Source organism: Peromyscus californicus, unplaced genomic scaffold (assembly GCF_007827085.1).
Source record: "Peromyscus californicus insignis strain IS unplaced genomic scaffold, ASM782708v3 Scaffold_9__1_contigs__length_137607984, whole genome shotgun sequence".
Classification (NCBI taxonomy): domain Eukaryota; kingdom Metazoa; phylum Chordata; class Mammalia; order Rodentia; family Cricetidae; genus Peromyscus; species Peromyscus californicus.
In genome coordinates, this window is record NW_026294617.1 from 75,766,724 (window position 1) to 75,786,808 (window position 20,085).

The following is a 20,085-nucleotide window of genomic DNA, read 5'->3' on the forward strand; positions in this document are numbered from 1 at the left end:
TCCTCTGGACTGTGTGAAACCCACCCCATTCCCTTCAGACCCCAGCACAGTTTCTCCAGTGTTAAATAAACCTTGTGACCTCAAGAAAAGAATCTGCCTCCATGTCCCCTGTTGACTTTGAAACTTTGTAAGGGTTTGTTTTAATAGTTCCAAAGAAATCACACTGTCTTAAAATGGTAATTATAGAAAAATGTTATTTTGTTCACTTACCTTCCTAAGTTTATATGCCCAGGAGAATCTCTTCCATGAGGTTTCTGTTTGCCCCACAAGTAGAAATCTCCGCTTGAACATTAACATCTCATACTTGTGATATCTAAAACTGAATTCCTGATCATTCCCAGAAAATGCTCTTTCCTCATTGGAGCCCATTCCAATTTCCAACTCAGGATTTACAGTTGGTGAAGCCAAAACCTTTGAGTCACTCCTGACATTCTCTATCACATGCACCATCCCATGCATCTGCAAATCCTACGCTTTATAATACACATGCATTAGAAATATATATTGCAGATGCCCTATACCACAGCGTCCACGGCGTCTCCACTGTGTCCCCCCGGATCCTATGACTTCTCCCCCGAGTCACTTGATAGCTCCCTACATTGGTGCCCCCGCTTCTGCCCTGGCTTGTCAGTCATCCACCCTGAGCCCTGCTGAAACACTCCATATTGCTTTCTACAGGAAGCTGCCCCATCTAACTCCATGTAGACAGTGATGGTGGTTTATCAGCCCGTACAGCACAGGCCCTGGCTGGTGTGGGGCCCAGCTCCTCACCTCCCCCTAATCTGTCCTTTCCTTTTCTGTACTTCCCACCTACAGGGCTGCTCCAGCCACACTGGCTCCTTTTGTTCTTTCTCAAAAACAGTAAAGAGCCTCATTCCTCGGGGCTGCCGAGATGGCTGGTCCTTCAGCGTGGTGTGGTCCTTCCCTAGACAGCTGTTGAACCTTCTTCCTATGAAGCACCTCATTTAAAACTACAGCCCACCCCACGCCTCATCCCAGTGCTCCTTAGCACCCTTTGTTTAAAGAGTCCATTCCACTATAATCTCTTAGATTCTCATTTATCCATTTATCGTGTTTATCCCCATCAGCATGCGCTTTCCAGGAAAAAGCTGGGATGGCTCTGTTTTATCACCAGGACCAAAACACGATACCTAATATCCAGAAGGTGCTCAATCAATGAGTGCTGAATAAAAGAACAGACCAAGAATTAACTTACTAACTTCTCTGTTCTCGATGGGTTTGATTATAATAAAATTCAATCTGTATTCCTGAAGGCATTTCTCCTTAGAAACAGGTTGTTTTATACATAGAGTATTCTAGCAAACTATTGTTATCAGTGCAGAATCTGGACTGTCTATAAGAGTTCTAAAATGATATGGAGTAATGTGTAAAAATTATAACCCAAGGCTACTGCGAACTCCACAGGTAGGAAGAATGAAAGGAATTAGTCAGGGAAGGTTGTCAGGAAGCTTCCACAGAGAAGGGGTACTTTATCCTTAAAGGAAGAATCGGGTGTGCATGGACTGAGGCAGCTTGGGGAAGCTGAACAAGAGCACCGAGAGCTAAGGAGACTCAAGTCTAGGGCCCTGCACCACTTGGGGAGAACCCTGTTGAGGAGATCTTAATGTCAGGTGAGGACTCGAGAGTTTCCTCCCTGAGGCAGGTCCTGGTTCTCCATGTGGACAAAAGATGAAGGAAAGTGGGTACGGAAGGCCAGGAACTGCACAGCAACAAGGCTGTTTCCTTTCTTTCCTTGCTCGCTTCTTTCTCTTTCTTTCTTTCTCTTCTCTTTCTTTCTTTCTTTCTTTCTTTCTTTCTTTCTTTCTTTCTTTCTTTCTTTCTCTCTCTTTCTTTCTTTCGTCTTTCTTCCTTCCTTCTTTCCTTTCTTTCTTTCTTTCTTTTTCTTTCTTTCCCTCCTTCCTTCCTTCCTTCTTTCTTTCTTTTTTTGTTTTTTGATTATTGCTTTTGTTTTGTAGCTTTGCAAGCAAAATCTCACACACTGGGTATATCCTTGACCTAGAACATCGGGGCCTCCAGGCCCGTGTGTCTGCAGAAGATCCACAGGGCTTTCAATGTAAACTGCAGGCTCTTAGCGCTTCCACTTAGATCTTCCTGTCCCCAACAGCACACTTCAGATTCTTTACTCCTCTTTCAAAACATTTTCCTTCTAGAGACAAATGGCCCTCCTCTGCTCCTTCCTGAGTTTCTTCTTTCACATCTTCCATAATATATTAGTCCAGTCTTGAAATAAGACTGTAATAATGACTCCATCAATGCCAGCAGTAGGAAGAGAATTACCACCCAGCTGTCGTATGTCATGCTCCATTAACATAACCAACTGTCAAGTCAGTCTTTAAAAAACTCAGCTTGACATTTGCTTAATCATATTCAGACCCCCCAGATAGCTCCTATAATGGAATTGCTTGAAGACATATTATTTTGTTAGCAAATAATACATAGTTCCTCTTCACTAGAATTGATTAATCACCCAAATAGACTCATCTTTTTCAACTGTAATATAAATTCTATAATTTAAATGCAACTAACTGGATGTCAGTGATATTTCGTATTTTGTGTTGTTTGTGAGGAAATGTAGCTTTAAATAAGTTTAAATGGAAAACCAAGGAAAATGTTTTAAGTATCCCTATGTGATGAATTTGAAATTACCTAGGAGATAGCCCTATGAGGAAGTTTCCAAAAAGGTTTAACTAAAGAGGAATGTGGGAAATACTACACCCCCTGAATGTGGGAAATACTACGCAGCATGCTGGGGCCTCAGACTGACTGAAAAAGAACAAAGTAGGAAGCCACTGAGACATTTATCTCTGGGCTTCCTGCCTGTGGGTGGGATGTAACCATCCACCTCGTGCTCCCTTCCCAGCCAGAGCTGCTCTCCTTGCCACACCTCCTCCCAAACTGCGAGCCAAACCTTTCCTTCCTTCCTCGACTTCTTGTCAGCTAGTTGGTTAGGGACAACCAGAAAAGCACCTGCAGACCTCCGAGAGCTAATTATCCATGTGTTAAAAGATAATGTGTGATCACATGAGACTATATCCAGATGGAACAGTATGGACTTGTGGCGGGGGAAAAACCAATCACCTTTGAGCCTAGGTTCAGATCTGAGCTCTGAGCTGTTTTCTAACTCTGATTTGGAGGAACTTGAGAGAAGTTGAAAATGAGAAAGCTGTGTGCACGTAGCGGGGCAGGGGGTGGGCCTCAGGGGGCTGCCAAGAGCATCAGAGCCACATTTGCAGCAGCAGCTTCTATTTGTCTGCCCGAGACAAGTAGATAAAAATAGAGGGTGGCTATCTGGACAATTATCTTATTGTCATGTATACATTCTTGTTGCTTGTGAAATAGCTCATAGTTACAAATAAAACTGTCCTAAAAAGAACACAACTAAGAGTTACAAGGAGGCAGCTATCAATTTTGCAAAGATACGTTAACTTTTTTTTTTTTTGGTTTTTCGAGACAGGGTTTCTCTGTGTAGCTTTGCGCCTTTCCTGGAACTCGCTTTGGAGACCAGGCTGGCCTCGAACTCACAGAGATCCGCCTGGCTCTGCCTCCCAAGTGCTGGGATTAAAGGCGTGCACCACCACCGCCCGGCCTACGTTAACTTTTTTAGTAGCGTTAGATATAGTGAATTTAGGGCCATCGACCAAAATGTTAGTGAGTATTTATGTTATAAGAGAGAGAGAAAGTTTCCTGTCTGAAAAAGGACTTCGATGAAATGATTAACCACTTGTCAGGGGTGTTGCTAAAAGTCTTCACAGATCAGCAAGAGAAAACTTCTGAGGTCTGTGGCTAATTTGATCCTGTGTTTGAATGTTTAATTCCTATAACTCCTTGGATACAATTATACTGTCTCCATGACAACAATCACCTTGCACAGGAGTTATAAGGTACGTAGCACTTTCATGAATATTAGTTCATCACATCCTTTCACACCATCTTTGAGGTACAAAAATAGGTGTTATGATGCCACAGACCACACTTCCTGCAGCTGGGTTCCATATCGCACAATTATCAGGACCTCAGTCAGGACACCTATGACCTCGATGAGCCTGTGACACACCTGTGACTAATAAGGTACTTCCTCTTCTGCCTCAGGCCTCCAACGGCTTTCCAAATTGCATCTTTAACTATAAGTAATTGCCCTTGTGCCCTTGGGGGACCTGGCTGGGACTGTGAATAAAACAACAAAGCAAAATAAAAATCCCTTTCTCTATTTGCAAGATGAGTACACCAAAGTCATCTCTCAGAAGATTGTGCAGAGTTACCACGTGACCCAGAAGTCCTTTCTTTGTTACATATCCAAAGAACTAAAAGCAAACAGCCTCACAGAAGCAAGAACCACAGCACCTTGAATGCGCAAACGTTCAAATTGTCCTTGAACTGACAAATGCATAAGACACTTAGGGTGTCCGTATGACAGAACACTATTCAGCCATAAGAATGAAGCGCTGATAGGTGAGGCGACTTGGGTGAGTCCTGAAAACACAAAACTGATGGGAAAGGCGGGCTCAGGAGGCAGGATGCTGTGAGACTTCCCTGCAGGAAATGCCCAGAAAGGGTAAGTGTATGGGGAAACGAGACCAGTGGTTTGCATGGAACAAGGACAAGGGGATCAGAGAGGCTGTAAGGAGCAGAAGGCTTCTTTCTGGAGTGTAGGCATGTTCTGGAATTCAGTAACCATGACAACTGCACAATCGGACTTGTACACCGTTCAAGGGTAAATTTTGTGTGGTACTTAAATTGTGTTTTACTAAAGCTGCCTTTCCAAAGAGAAGAAAGAAAGCAGAGCAGGGAGGGAAACTTGCCTAATTCTTTGTGTTTCAGAAATGATTTTTTTTATTTATCACAAATAATTCATTTACTCGTGATAGTTCAACTCAACTTACTAAGGCACGTGACTTACAACAGACATTGTCTAAATGTTAAGTATACCAGGGCTAGAGAGATGACTCCATGGTTAAGAGCACTGACTAGGACCTGGGGTTTGGTTCCCAGCACCCACATGGTGGCTCACAGCCTTGTGTGACTCCATCTGCAGGGGACCCAGCATCCCATTCTGGCATGTGAGGTCACAGCATGCACATGGTACCCTTACATAAAATCAAAATGAGTGAATATTAAATGATTAATGCCAGCTAGACCACAGGCCCTAACAGAAAGTCTAAGTATCCTAAGTGGCCTTCAATACCCATTAGTCTTGATTATTAAATTTTATCATAAAGTTTTACCATAATCCTTAGATTAAACAACCCAAAACACAATCCACTCTACATTTTGACCCAATGAAAACATACCCACTAGGCCATCCCCATGAACACGTATGTCACTTGCACAGGACTAACAGTCCAAGAAGGAAAATGTCAATCACAATCCTGCAACTTGCTCTTGGATTCCTCAAACCCTTTAACTGCAACATGGAGTCTCTGTTTGGCATTCCAGATGCCAGCTACAAATGCTACAAGGACCTGGCTTTTTTCCTTTGGGGCTGGACATGTGCTCAACTATGTTCATAGCAGTGTTATTCATAATAGTCAGAACCTGGAAACAACTTAGATGCCCCTCAACCAAAGAATGGATAAAGAAAATGTGGTACATTTACACAACGGAGTATTTCTCAGCGGTTAAAAAAAACAATGACATCATGAAATTTGCAGGCAAATGGATGGAACTAGAAAAAAATCATCCTGAATGAGGTAACCCAGACCCAGAAAGACAAACATGGTATGTACTCACTCATAAGTGGATATTAACTATAAAGTAAAGGATAACCAGGCTACAATCCACAGTCCTAGAAAAGCTAGGTAACAAGGAGGGCCCAAGGAGAGATGTATGGATTTCCCTGGGAAGGGGAAATAGAAGAGATCTCCTGGGTAAACTGGGAGTAGGAGGGGGGATGGAGGTATGGGAACATGAGGGATTGGGTTGGGTGGGTTGGGGGCAGGAGGAACAGGGAGAATAAAGAGATATCTTAATGGGGGAGCATTTTGGGGTAAGGGAGAAACCTGGTGCTGGGGAAACTCCCAGGAACCCACAAGGATGACCCCAGCTAAGACTCCTAGCAATAATGGAGAGGGTGGATAAACTGGCCTTCTTCTATAATCAGATTGGTGACTATCCTAATTGTCATCATAGAAACTGAATCCAGTAACTGATGGAAGCAGATGCAGAGACCCACAGCTAAGCCCTGGGCCGAGCTCAGGGAGTCCTGTTGAAGAGAGTGAGGAAGGACTGTACGAGCCAGTGGGGTCAAGGTCATGACAGGGGAACCCACAGAGACAGCTGACCTGAGCTCATGGGAGCTCACTGACTCTGGACTGACAGATAGGGGGCCTGCATGGGACCAACCGAGGCCCTCTGCATATGTGTGACAGTTGTGTAGCTTGGTCTGTTTGTGGGGCTCCTAGGAGTGGGATCAGGAACTGTCCCTGGCACTTGAGCTGGCTTTTGGGAACCCTATCCTCCTGCTGGGTTGCCTCACCCAACCTTGATGCAGGGAGAGGACCTCGGTCCTGCCTCAACTTGGTGTGTTCTGCTTTGTTGCCTCTCATGGGAGGCCTGCCCCTTTCTGAATGAGAGGGAGGAGGAGTGGTTGGGGGGCTGGGATAGAAAGGAGTTAGGGGGAGGGAATGAGAGGAGAGGAGGGAGGGGAAACTGTGGTTGGTATGTAAAAGAAATGAAAAAAATTAATAAAAAAGAAAGAAAAAAAACAGATAAGAGATTGAAACCTCAATATCATTCCTGACGCTCCAGAATCATTTAAATACTAAACTATTAAAATCATTCCATTGTCTGCCCTACAACTCAGAAACACACTGATGCTCACACTGGGCAGCCTTTTCTGGAAATAGCCAGCCTGATGACAGGAATACGGATGAATAACCCATCTTGGACAGCACCCTCACTTGCATAGAGGATGAGGATTCAGACAACGTCCCTTATGCCATCCCCCACCATCGTCGCACACCCATGCCACTCACAGTCCTGGAATAACAAGGTGTCATCATTCCTCTCACACTAGAGCACTGGGGACTATAATAAAAACAAAAACAAAGCCAACAACTTCCCTGACCACCAGAAATAGATGGTCTATCCAGAAATAACGCTGCCAGAGACAGTTAAGTGAGCCACACGGCCCAAGTGACAGGTGGGCTGCAGTGATCGGCCACTACCCAAGGACTCTTTGGCTCCAAACTAGGTCCTCTACTAGTTTAACCCAGTCAACACCACCAGGACTTGAGGAGTGGGCTCCACAGTGGGCTCCGCTCGGAAGGATCGTTTGCTGAGCTGCTGCCATCCGAGGGAAGCTACCAAGCAGAGGTCTTGCTTAAGCCTCAAGATGGTCAGTAACCTCGGGGCTGGGAAGGTGGCTCAGCGGGTAAGAGCCCTTGCTCTGAAAGCAAGAGGACCTGAGTTCAGATCCACAGAATGCACATAAAGACCAGGCAGATGGCTGCACATGCGTGTTAATCCCAATGTTGGAGGACGAAGACAGATCCGGGGGGCTCATTGGCCAGCCAGCCTAGCTAAACTTGCTAGCTTCAGGTTCAGTAAGAGATTCTGTCTCAAAAGTAAGACAAAGATAGGTACCCAACATCCTCCTCTGCCTTCTGTATGGTTGTGCATGTGTTCCTGCACACACACACACACACACACACACACACACACACACACACACCCCACCCCACATCAAGATTTCCAGTTGCTCTCTTCTCAGCAGCTGGCGTAACCTAGCAGGGCATGCCTACTGTGTCCGGGTACTCAGCTAATCTCCCTATCTAGTAATGAAAAGACAACGTACTTTGTGCTATTACATAGCTCAGCTTCTAACAGAAAAGATTTGGAACAAGTGACTCACTCATACCTTAGAGAGAACGTTCAAAATACTCTATGAGTGTGCGGCAGCAGGATGATATAGTCTGGGATGAGAATGGGGGATGAGCTGGTGATGGTCACTGTTAACGTTTGAGCGTGAAACGTCTCCCACAGGCGGCTCCTGTGCTCCAACACCTGGTCTCCAGCTGGGTGGCATTGTCTTGGGAGGTTGTGGAACCTTTCGGACTTTGGAGCCAACAGGAAGATGAAGATGTAGGACAAGAAGGGAGGAGCCTGAGAGCTACAGGCAGGTTCTACTTCTGGCCTGAGCACTCTACTTTCCCATCCACTGAGAAGTGAGCAAGCAGCCAGCCACATGCTCCACCTGCCATGGATGGGAGAGCCTTCCACACCTTCCCTTCCCTTCCCTTCCCATGATGGACCAAATCCCCTGAACCATGAACCAGAACTAGCTCTGCCTTCCTCACACTGTTTCCTGTCAGGTGTTCATCATAGTCAGGAGAAAAATAACCGTGACAAGTCTGCTTATCCTTCACTTACTTGTTCTACAGTCCATTAATAACTTTCCATTTTGGTCCTTTTAAAATTCAGCACACAAAGTGTTAGGTTTCATTGTGAATCTTGTCAGTTCTATCTCTGAAACCCCACTCTTTCATTGGTTTCTCGCCCCTCTGCTGGTATCACTCCGACTTTGGGTCACTGAGTCTCTTCCATGTCTCTCCGCCTCTAGATTGTAAGCCTCCCACTCAGACTCCACGCAGAAGCCAAAGAACCTTCTAAAAGGTGAACCTGACTCCAAGGGCTCCCTGGCAAACCATTTCCAGCACTTCCCTGGTTGAGAATGGGTAAAATCTAAAGCCTTTAGATAACTTGGAGGCCACATCAAAATTTCTGTTCTCTTCTTCGGTCTCAACTCTTCTCCACATTCCTTGTCTTTGTGCTCCAAGGGTGTTGACGAACTAGAGTTCTCGCTCTCATCTGCAGCCTCACACATGCTTTCTCTTCTGCATGGAAAATTCCTCACTGGTCTGCTCACATTCCATATCAGTCCCTAATCTGCCTTCCTCAGAGAGCAGACCCAAAGAATTCAGGCACAAGGCCAGTTAGGTTTCCTAGGCAAATGTCACCTGATTTTCAAATGTGGCAGGAACTTGAGCAGCCTTCTAAAGGCCATTATTAAGGTCAGAACAATCAATCAACAAATCAAAAGGGTCACTAAACCTAAATAAATCTAGGAAACTGTATAAATAGACACTTTCTAATAGGACAGGTCAAATGAGGAAGTTTTGTAACTGCAACTAATCAAAATACCTTGTTTTGGTTCAAATCATGTATTTTGTTTCAGCGTTCTTGTATTTCTTTGATGCCGGGTGGTAGTATCACAGCTGGGCAGTGGTGGTGCACACCTTTAATCCTAGCCCTTGGGAGGCAGAGGCAGGTGGGTCTCTGTGAGTTTGAGGCCAACCTGGTTTATAGAGCTAGTTCTAGGAAAGCTGAGGCTACACAGAGAAATCCTGTCTCAAACAAACCAAAAATAAATAAATAAAGTATTTCTTTGACATTTTGCCATGGGAATAGAAAACCTCTTACACTGGGGTATTCTACATTTGTGAATTGCTTCTTTCTCCAAGAGAAAGCCAAATTTTTATTTTGTTCACTTTTTAGACACTCTTTCAGACCCCTAATCAAGTGCAGTTTTCTCTAGGAGTCTTCTCTACACCGTGTTCCTCTGCATCTACAAGCCCGAGCTATGTATTTTGTTAAGACTCTTGACTTTCATTATAGCAATGATTACAGTGTGTTTCAATCTGCACTCAAGACCATTGTGTTTGCTTTGTAGTTCTTAAGAAAAAAATTGAGAAATTTTATAGCTAGATTAGGAGTGAAATTTTGCTAAAGGGCTGTGGAATGATTGCATCACATTTTAGAAGAAAAAAATTACATTTATGAGTATTGAAAGTTTAGATTTTCCCCTTTCTATCTAATAATGTTCTGAATGTCATGAAGACATCCGTGAAAACAAAACCAGTATACTTGGGATGCTATGGTAACGAAAGTGGAAAGCCCTTTTCAAAAAACAAAACGCAATTTGCTAGTAGCATTAATTTTCCAAGGCTGTGATTATAGGAAAACAAGATGTACAGAAACTGCAGATCCTAATAGGCCCAGATTCATCTAAATCAGCAAAGGATACCCAACTGTAATAACTCAGTTCCTTAAAGGTAGAAAAGGTAAAAACCATCCCCATTCCCCAATTTAACTTAGTTTTTCTTTTTCTTTCCCCCCCTATAGATTTTGTGACCCAAGTGGAAAGGTTTGCCAGGATGGGTGGGCCCTCAAGAGACTGAGTCATTGTGGTTAGAGCCACAGCCTGCCAGGGAAAGCTGGCTTCAGTCTAGAGCTGGGGAATGCCGCTGCTGGTTTTGCGGGCATGTTCATGTGAAAGCCAGCGTTGTTGGGAATGGTAACCAGGGGAAGGCAGCAGAGGCCGCCTCTTGATTTTATAGCCAAAGACACCTACCCTTCTTCAGCTCTCTTATTTACAGTTTGGGCCATCCTGAGTCTGTATAAAGCCACACTGTACACACTCGCCAACGGACCTCTCTGAATGGTCCTCTCATTTCCCAAGAAACTTGGAGCCAGTGGCATCATTGCGGCGCTGTCACTTGAGAACTGTATAATTTGGGGCAAGTTATTTCAACTTCGGTCTCTTCACTAGTATAATGGGTGTAATGTCTACCTCCTAAGCTCGACAAATGAGCAGAAACTAGTTGAAATAGCACATTACAGATTATTACTTGCTAAGAACACAATTCTCTTAATTAGTCCCATCACAAAGTATTTTTAAAAGTCTCCATTTCTTTCCCTTCTTCCGTCTCTCTGATTTCATTATCTCCAGATTACAGTTTTCCACTCCGCTCCCTCAGTTAATGCACCCATTCCCGTCTTCAAAGTCAGCCCCTCATGATGGACACCGAGCCGTGGCAGAAGAGCCACAGATCTAATGAGACAGTTGACCTGCAACAGCGTTCAACAAATTTGTTGCTGAGCATTTATTGAGCACTTGTTGCATACTGCATTATGTCAGATTCTGTAGACTGCCAGAGCGCAAACAGAAGCGGAATATGCTTCAGGGTTAGAGAAAGGATCCTAACAAACAAAAAGAAAAACATGATGCCTTAGCCAAAACTTGAAGGCTAAATGGGTTTTACCAGGTGGAGGAGGAGAGAAGGTTTTCCAGGCAGAGAGACCAACAGAAACAGAGACACGGGAGAAGGAGACAGCTGTGCATCTCAAATGGTTCGGAATGAACGCAAGAGATGATGCTATGATATGAAAGGAATTTCCCATATCGCTGGACAAGTCTGATAGGATTCTAATCTGCGCCAGCTTTCATAGAGGAACTTGTGATTTCATTCCCGAGTGGGACCCTTCATTAGCTGTGGTGGTATTGTGTTCCCCAAAATATTGTGTACCTTAATAAACTTATCTGGGGTCAGAGAACAGAAAAGCCACAAGATACTTAGGCTAGAAAATGTTAGCACACGCCTTTAATCCTAGCATTCCAGAGACAGAAATCCCTCTGGATCTCTGTGAGTTCAAGGCCGCATTGGAAACAGCCAGGCATGGTAACTCACGCCTTTAATCCCAGAAAGCAGCCTTTAATCCCAGGGAGTGGTGGTAGAAAGCAGAAAGGTTTATAAGGTGTGAGGACCAGAAACTGGAAGCATTTGCCTGGTTAAGCTTTTAGGCTTTGGAGCAACACAGTTCAGCTGAGATTCATTCTGGATGAGGACTCAGAGGCTTCCAGTCTGAGGAAACAGGACCAGCTGGGGAACTGGCAAGGTGAGATAGCTGTGGCTTGTTCTGTCTCTCTGATCTACCAGCATTGACCCCAATAACTGGCCTCAGGTTTGATTTTATTATAAGAACTTTTAAGACTCATGCTACAATTAGCACCTGACTTTTACTAACTGAGCTCCCCAACCTAGAAAATACTTCCTGTTTTAGGTCGCATAAAAGGATTAGTGAGAGCCTGGAAGGATGGCTCAGTAGTTGAGTACATACTGCTTTTCCAGAGGATTGGAGTTCCATTCCCAGCACCCACACTTCATGGCTCATAATCACCTGTAACTCCAGCTCCAGGGAGATTTAAAGCCTTTGACTCTTTGGGCACAGAACACACACCACACACACACACACACACACACACACACACACACACACACACACGCACGCACGCACGCACGCACGCACTTACTCACTCATGCACTCATGCACACATAATTAAAAGTAAATCATAAACAAGTGGGAGTTGGAGAGATGGCTCAGAGGTTAAGAGCACTTGTTGCTCTTCCTGAGGACCCAGGTTCAATCCCCAGCATCCACATGGCAGCTCAAAACTATCTGTAACACCAGTTCCAAGAGATCTGACAACTTCTAGCCTCTGCAGGCAACAGGCACACACGTGGTACAAAGACAAACATACAGACAGAATACCCAAACACATTAAATTAAAAATATTGTTTTAAAAAGAACAAATGTTTTCAGGCTCCTATTATAAGATATTAGGCTCGCCTCTACCCTGTTATTTAGTTCCCCATTTGTTCTTTTATTTATTTATTTATTTTCGATTTTTTTTTTTTTTTTTTTTGAGAGAGAGAGGGTTTCTCTGTGTAGCCCTTGCTCTCCTGGAACTCACTCTGTAGAGCACATTGGCCTTGAACTCACAGAGATCTGCCTGCCTCTGCCTCCCAAGTGCTGGGGTTAATGGCATATGCCACCACTGCCCCAGCTTAGGTCATCATTTGTAAAGCAGGGTAGCACTCCTTTCACAGGGCTGTTGGGAGCATTAAATGAGATGATGAAGCATTATCTCAGTACAGACACATGGGAAGTATGGTGATATTTTATTTGTGCTGAAATGTGATTTTATTTGTATGTTAAGAAATAAAGTTGCCTGGGGGTCAGAGCTAATAGCAAGCAATTTAGCAGAAGTCTGGCAGTGGTTGTACACACCCTTAATCTGATCACATGGCAGGCAGAATCTCTGTGTGTTCAAGGACATAGCCAGCTTGGTGACACATGCCTTTAATCCAAGTACCAACCATAGAAACCTGGAGGTCCGTATAGACAGACAGTGACGAAGAAGTCATGTGGTTGGGTTTAGAACCAATGAGAAGGCAGAACAGAAAGTCAACAAAAAATACAGACACACAGGAAGTAGGTCTCTTTTCTCAGGGGAAGGATGGCAGTGGCTGGTAAGCTAAAGGCTGTTCGGTAGTGCTCTGACCTCTTGGGCTTTTAACTCTTTGTTTGGCTCTCTGTTTCTTATTTAATAAGACTGTTTAGAATTACATCCACAGGGAAATGATTCATAAGCACTAGCTAGTGTTACCTCTGTTCTTCTTGAGCCTTCTGCACCCACACCGGGCCTAGGATGGGAGCCATGAGCACCAAGAAAGGATTTCTCAACAGGAAGGAATTCTCTCTCAATTTACAGCTATGGTCATTTGCATGTAAACACTATTTCTGACCTAATGTAGCCAATTGACTATCATGGCACATAAGCTGTAGGGCCAGGAACAGGCCATAACTTTTGTGATCCCTGCCTCTCCTAACTTGAAAAATGGAGGGAACGATACCTGTTCAAATGTCTTATAAGGGCATAATCAGACAATTTATAAGAAAATCTTAATTCACTGCTCAAGTGTGCACATCTGCAAAGGACAGAGACTCCTCCATCACAGAGGCCTCAGGGTTGGGGGACCCCGTTTATTACAGAGCAAAAAGATAACAAGGTTTAGTGAGGAAGCCGCTCATTCAAAACCACAAAGGATGTGCATCTGCTAGGCAGTGCTCTCCTTTATCATCGGAGGGGCCAGCCTGACAAACACACGTAGTAGAGACTGAACTTACACACAGAAGGGGAGGCTGAGCAGTTCCTTTCTGAGCCCCCCAGACAGTCATTCTGCTCCCCAATCTAACCCACTCACGGCTGTGGACTGAGCATAGAGAGTGAACAAGCAGAAGAGAAAGCCACCAGCTCGTCCATGTCACACCCTTCGTCACAGTTGTCTACGTTACCATCGATTGTCATTTACCCTGTCTCGAAAAGCAGAACAAAACAAAACAAAAAAAAACCTTACAGAACATGTTCTGATAATTTCTTCCATTTTTAAGGTAAGGTACTAGGATGTGTCCTTACCCCTCAGCAATGTTTTCCTAACCAACAACTCCTCCGTGTTTTCCAGTCCTCCCACAGAGGTGCCTCGGATGTCCAAAATGGATATGAGTGTTTAAGGACAAACACACATATGAGCACTTGATGAACCAGCAATTTAGTTTTCTCTATTTCTCTCTTAATACAACAGAGGATGAGGGTTTAAAATGCCTCTGGTTGGCCTCATATCTGACAGTGATTCTTAGCATTGAGAAGTAAGAACTACTCCATCATGCAAGAGCTGAACTATAAAAGCAAAGGACTCGGGAGTTATATTTGAAATGCCACTGACCCCACTAGTCCCCCAGCTCAGCCCCACCACATCCAGCCATTCATCCTATCAGTGGCTCTGACATCCTTCATTTCTGGGTTCCCCATTACCTCCCAACAAAAGGGGTGTACCTAACACACTCTGCCTTTCCAAGGCACCCACACACCTCTGAGATGCTCTGAAGAAGCGCTGGCCCTTTGAGCAGCGGATGATCTGAAAGGTTGGGGAAGGAGGGTGTAAGGTGTTACCCACCCTGCTCCCATCACCATTATTGCCCACAGAAGTATCTGGAAGGATGCCAATGCAGTCCTAGGGAACATCTGTAATTATGAGTTGAGGAAGGACAGAGTAAACCCATGGTAATACAACTGCTTTTGAAAATGTAATTTCACTGTGTTGTATCCTAAGCTATCGCTCGCAGACTAAAAGGAAAATCCATTCCTTTGAAGACTGATATACAAGTACTTAAGTGAGGCCTGATCCTTGGGTATCCCCCAGGGGGCACCAAAGACCTGTTTCTTTTTTTAGAACATGGGTGTAAAACATTCTGAGTGCCTCCTCTTGGGTGGTTTAAATGCAGGTTCTTTTGTACAGGCATCCTGGGATCAAGCTGACTTACAGGGAGCTGGGAATCTGCACTGTGGCATCAGGTATTGCTCTTAGCCAAATCTAAGACTATGCTAGGTGTCTGAAGCAACTTTGCCTGATTCTTGTTGAAAAGCAAACGGCTTTGGTTGTGTTTCCTCATAGAACAGACAGCATCTAGCTTTTTGGCGTTGTCCAAGCTGGTAATAGAGAAAAGAATGCCAACTGGGAGCCCTGGGCTCACTGTGTTGCAAGTCCAGCTTCTCTGTGTCATTTTATCTTCCTGAGTTTATCTGAGAAATGAACGTGGAAGATGACCAGTAAAGCAGAATACATCAGTACAAGCAATTGATCTTCCGTCAACCACGGGGCTCTAACAAATAGCTAACAGCATATGCTTAGGGCACATACACTCTTGAAATGGCCATTATCATGACAATCAAACCCATAATCTGGTCTATACGTCATACTTTTATAAAATCCCGATTCCATATTTGTGTTTCTAATTGGGATATAGTTATCCACACATGTATCTCACCTTCTCAAAGTCTCGAAGAGCCTGGGTCTGCACCAGAGGGGGCTTCTCAAATGCTCTCAGTGAGTGTGTCTGCCCAAAGGGGATCTTCTCGCCACTTCTCCAGGCCTGTGAGTGAACCGGAGGGCCCCGATCTTTAGTGTCACTGAGAAAAGCTGTCAAGGAAACGGAACAGTAAGAAAATGAGTGTATATAATAAAGGCAGCATGGCTGTTCTAACTGGCACACTCCAGCAGAATTTCTTTTTCTGTGAAATATGAACCAATTGTAGGTCACATAGAAAGGATTCATATACACAATAACCTTTGTGGAGTTTATTACTTATGGTCTCTGGTGAGTACTGAGACATGGCTTGTGTCCATGCCTCTTTGTAATTAACATGAGGGCCATACTCCTCCACCCAAGTTGGCCAAGTGACTTGTGCTGGCCAACAAAACACACAAAGATGACACTATGTGTGTCGGGCGATGAGGCCTCCAACTCCGCTTTTCTTCCCTTGGCTTCTTAGCACCTCGCCATTCATCTTGTCACAAAGTCGGGCCTTCAGAGCAGTGACATAAGAAATCGGTGCTCCAATCAAACATGACACATGAGGACCAGAGATGGGGGCACAGTGCTGTGGATGATTGATTGATAAATAAAACACTGATTGGCCAGTAGCCAGGCAGGAAGCATAGGCGGGACTAGCGGAGAGGAGAACTGAGAGAACAGGAAGGCGGAGAGGAGGAGATGCCAGCCTGCCGTCCAGGGAGCATCATGGAGAGGCAGCAGGTAAAGCCACGGAACACGTGCTGACATATAGATGAACAGAAATGGGCTGAGTATAAGAGTAAGAGCTAGACAGTGGTAGGCCTGAGCTAATGGCCGAGCAGTTTATAAGTAATATTAAGTCTCTGTATGCTTACTTGGTTGGGTCTGAGCGGCTGTGGGACTGGCGGGTGAGAGAGATTTGTCCTGACTGTGGGCCAGGCAGGAAAACTCTAGCTGCAATGTTGACCCTGTTTTGTTGGTGTACTAAAAACGTTTCTAAGTAAATGTGATTTTTGAATTCAGAATTGTGGGGAGAATGGTTGCTTTCCCATTTAGATGACGTCACATAGGCTACCGAGTGGGGCACAAATGATACAACAGAAGGAAGCCATACTGCAGTGAGATGGATGGGGCAGGGTTGACAAGGTGCGCTGAGCCTCTGCGGCTGGACTCAGATCCGGAACGCTTGCAGATTGTGAAATTTTAAGCAGATAGCTTCATTTTACTAAGTCTTACTGCCTCTGTGCACATGGGGATAATGACACTTCCACAGAAATCTCACGCTGAAGACAGAAAATATCTAATGAGAGCAGTCCATCAAATGCCTGTCAGTAGTAGGCATTTTGAACATTCCTTTTCAGTATTTGTCCCGGTTCTTAGATCTTTGGCTCAAAATGCAGGGCCTAGACACCCAAAATGTTAAATATGGTGTCCTGGGAACATCTGAACTGAATATACACAGTTGAGTATCAATGTGTATGTGTGTATGTGTGTGCACATGTGTGTGGAAGCCAGAGGTCAGTCTTAGGTAGTGTTTCTCAGGCATCACCCATCTTGTATTTTGAGACACGGCCTCTCAATGTTCTGGAACTCCCAAGCAGGCCTGGGTCTTCCTGTCTCTGCCTCTCCCACGCTGGGCTTCCGAGTGCATACCAGCAAGCCCTCTGCTGACTGAGCAGCCTCCTCAGCCACTTGGATACCAAGCTTAGGGGATGCTGAAGTCTTTAATGTATTCAGACCTGATTTCTACATGGAACACATGAACCATTAATGAGAAAAAAAAGGCAAGACACTTAGCAAGTGAATGAAATCCTCAGGTTGGGGGCAAGTCCTTGAGAAAGATGTTTCCTGAAAGAAATCTGTCTCAGCCAGACTCCAAACATAAGCATAGTATGCGTTCTCTTATATGCAGACCCTATGTTTTACTTCTCATATGTGTTTATGAGTGTGAGTATAGGTTCTAAAACTCGGAAAGGGACTGTGAGAGGAGGAGAAGGCCTTCGAGTGGGGAGGAGGGTAGGCGGGTCTTAGCAGTGTGTGTGAAGGTGGGATTGGGGCCTCTAGGAGATGAGGGGACGGGACACGGGACCGGGCGGGGCGGGGCAGGAGGACAAGGGAGGAGATGAAGCAAAGGCAAAGTATGCAAAAAAAAATGTTAGCATGAAACACATCACTTCAAATATGTTTTTTAAAGATTAAGAAAGAGCTGGTATGGTGGCACACACCTTTAATCCCAGCACTAGGGAGACAGAGGCAGGCAAATCTCAGAGTTCAAGACCAGCCTGGTCTACAGAGCCAGTTCCAAGACAACCAGGGTTACATAAAGAAACCCTGTCTTGAAGGGGAGAGAGAGAGGAGAGAGAGAGAGAGAGAGAGAGATCTTTGATTTTTTAATTGAAACATCCCTGGCTGGCACGCATGTGTGCAGGAGTTTGTGTGTGCTATAATTATGATGGCATTAATAGGAACAGTAAACAAGATATAGGAAGTACTTATTTCTAGACAAGAAGTTTGGTCATTTGATCTTACCTCTGAGAGTGACATCATTACTATACCCATTTTAATGGGGCATTGGGGTAGAGATGTCATTTTGCTGGCAGAATTTATCTTACTCATTTTCAAGTGGCTTTAATCTTGCAATGCTAGCCTTATTAAAAGTGAGGAATTCACAGAAGTACTTGTGTTACGGCTGACTGTACTGTGCTGCCTCCTAGCACATATAATCACATACAGTATAAAATTCCCCACCGGGGAACTCCAACTAGGGAATTATATTCTGCGCTGGAGTGTGCAAATTTGGAAATTCATAAAACTTTGAGGAGACTCCCGTTAGGAGCCAGAGGGGCCCTGACTCAAGGGACTAGATTTGGGGGAATGGCAGGAAACAGTGACATGAAAGAGCATGACCCACGGCATCCTTACCTGCTGCACTACTTGTTCTGGGTACCATCTCCCCATCATCTTCTCCAAAATAACGTCTGTGGGGGAAAAAACATACATTAATTCATGAGTTACACACCCCAGGGCTCCTATTCCTGAGGCACATCTGTGTGTTCTCACCCATTTCTTCACTGGTACCCACTGAACTCGGACGTGCGTTAACTGCTCTTGTGGTCAACGCTGGCAAAAGCATAGAGAACATTAACTAGTGTAAGGGCGTAGTGAAAGGGACCTTCACAGCCACGTAAGGAGGATATCAACCCGATAAAGAGTGGGAACAAAAGAATATTCTATCAGGAGGCAACAGCAAGGGTCCAAAGTCAAGGAGGTCCCTGACGTGCTAGAGGAATACAAGGAGCCAATCTGCAACTAGACCAAGCTGAACCTTCTTAGAGAATAAACAGTAACAAAGGATAGAATACTTCGATTTTTAAATGGAGTGTCTGGGTGCTGAGTGAGGCTATGTGGAGTGAGAAGAAGAGAGAATGGTGTTCTAATTCGCTCCTCTGATGCTGTGATAGATAACATGACCAAAAATAATTTGGGGGAGGAAAGGGTTTATTTCAGCTTACACTCCCAGGTAACAGTCCATCCCCAAGGGAATTCAGGAAGGAACTCAAGCCAGGAACTTGGAGCAGAAATCATAGAGGAAGGCTGTTTGCTGGCTGGCTGGCTCCTTTTGCTCTGGCTTGTGTTCAGTCAGCCTTATTTTATAACTCAAAACCACCTGCCTAGCGGTGGAACCACCCACAGTGGGCTGAACGTTTCCACATCGGTCAACAATCAGGACAATTCCCAACAGTCACGGCCACAGGCCCATCTGATCTGAGACTTGCTCTTCTGAGGTGACTCTTAGATGTGTCAAGTTGATGATGAAAACTAACCAAGGGCACACAGGAGGCTTCTATATCTCAAGTAAGAAGATGTGGGGGGTGGGGATGACAGTATAGATGGAAGTAAAAAACTTTAAAGAGAGCAGGATCGACACCATGGGTGCTGGGAATATAGCTGAGTTGGTAAAGTGCTTGGCTAGCATGTATGAAATCCTGGATTTGCTCCCAACACCCCTGAGCAAATCGTGGTGTCTCCTGCCTGTAATCACACACTTAGAAGGTAGCAGCAGGAGGATTGAAAGTACAAAGCTATCTCCAACTGCATAGTAAGTTCAAGGCAAACCTGGGCTATGTAGCTTCCTACTTCAAATAAAGAAAAGAAAAACGACACAAAAAATTTTGAAAAGTTAAATCCATTCATGGAAATGTTAGTAATGGCATGATCCAGGAGCCAAGGCTTTATCTGCAAAGCACAGACAAGCACTACCATCCTTTACACAGAGAGGGCGAAGATCACAGAGATCAGTCAATAAGTACTTGCCAAACACCTACATGTCGTTAGGTGCTGTGTTCTGTTTGAGTTTTTGATTTGGGGTACTTTAGGCAGCACTAGAGATTGAGCCCAGGGCCTCCCACCCGCCGAGCAAGTGCACATTTTTGTATGTCAGTGCCCCCGTCCCTCCGAAAGGAACCTGGTGGGCCTCACGCACGCTAGACCAATGGACCAAATGCACGGCCTAGCAGCAATGTTTTAAACAAAAAGTTGTACCAGTAATAATAATAAAAATAATAAACAACCAGTGATGATGATAATGATGAT

The 20,085-nt window shown here is 44.7% G+C and overlaps 1 protein-coding gene across 13 annotated transcripts in view; it reads right to left on the bottom strand.

The window, feature by feature from the left end:
- Positions 1–20,085, bottom strand: part of LOC128105326 (myomegalin-like) — a 198,778-nt gene that overhangs the window by 137,034 nt on the left and 41,659 nt on the right. For all 13 annotated transcript variants that reach the window (XM_052730389.1, XM_052730390.1, XM_052730377.1 and 10 more), the window contains exons 2-3: positions 18,415–18,470; positions 15,466–15,617 (exon numbers count right to left, since the gene is read on the bottom strand). In XM_052730389.1, coding sequence (XP_052586349.1) covers positions 15,466–15,617; positions 18,415–18,470 — 208 coding nt within the window. The remainder of the gene's footprint in view (positions 1–15,465; positions 15,618–18,414; positions 18,471–20,085) is intronic.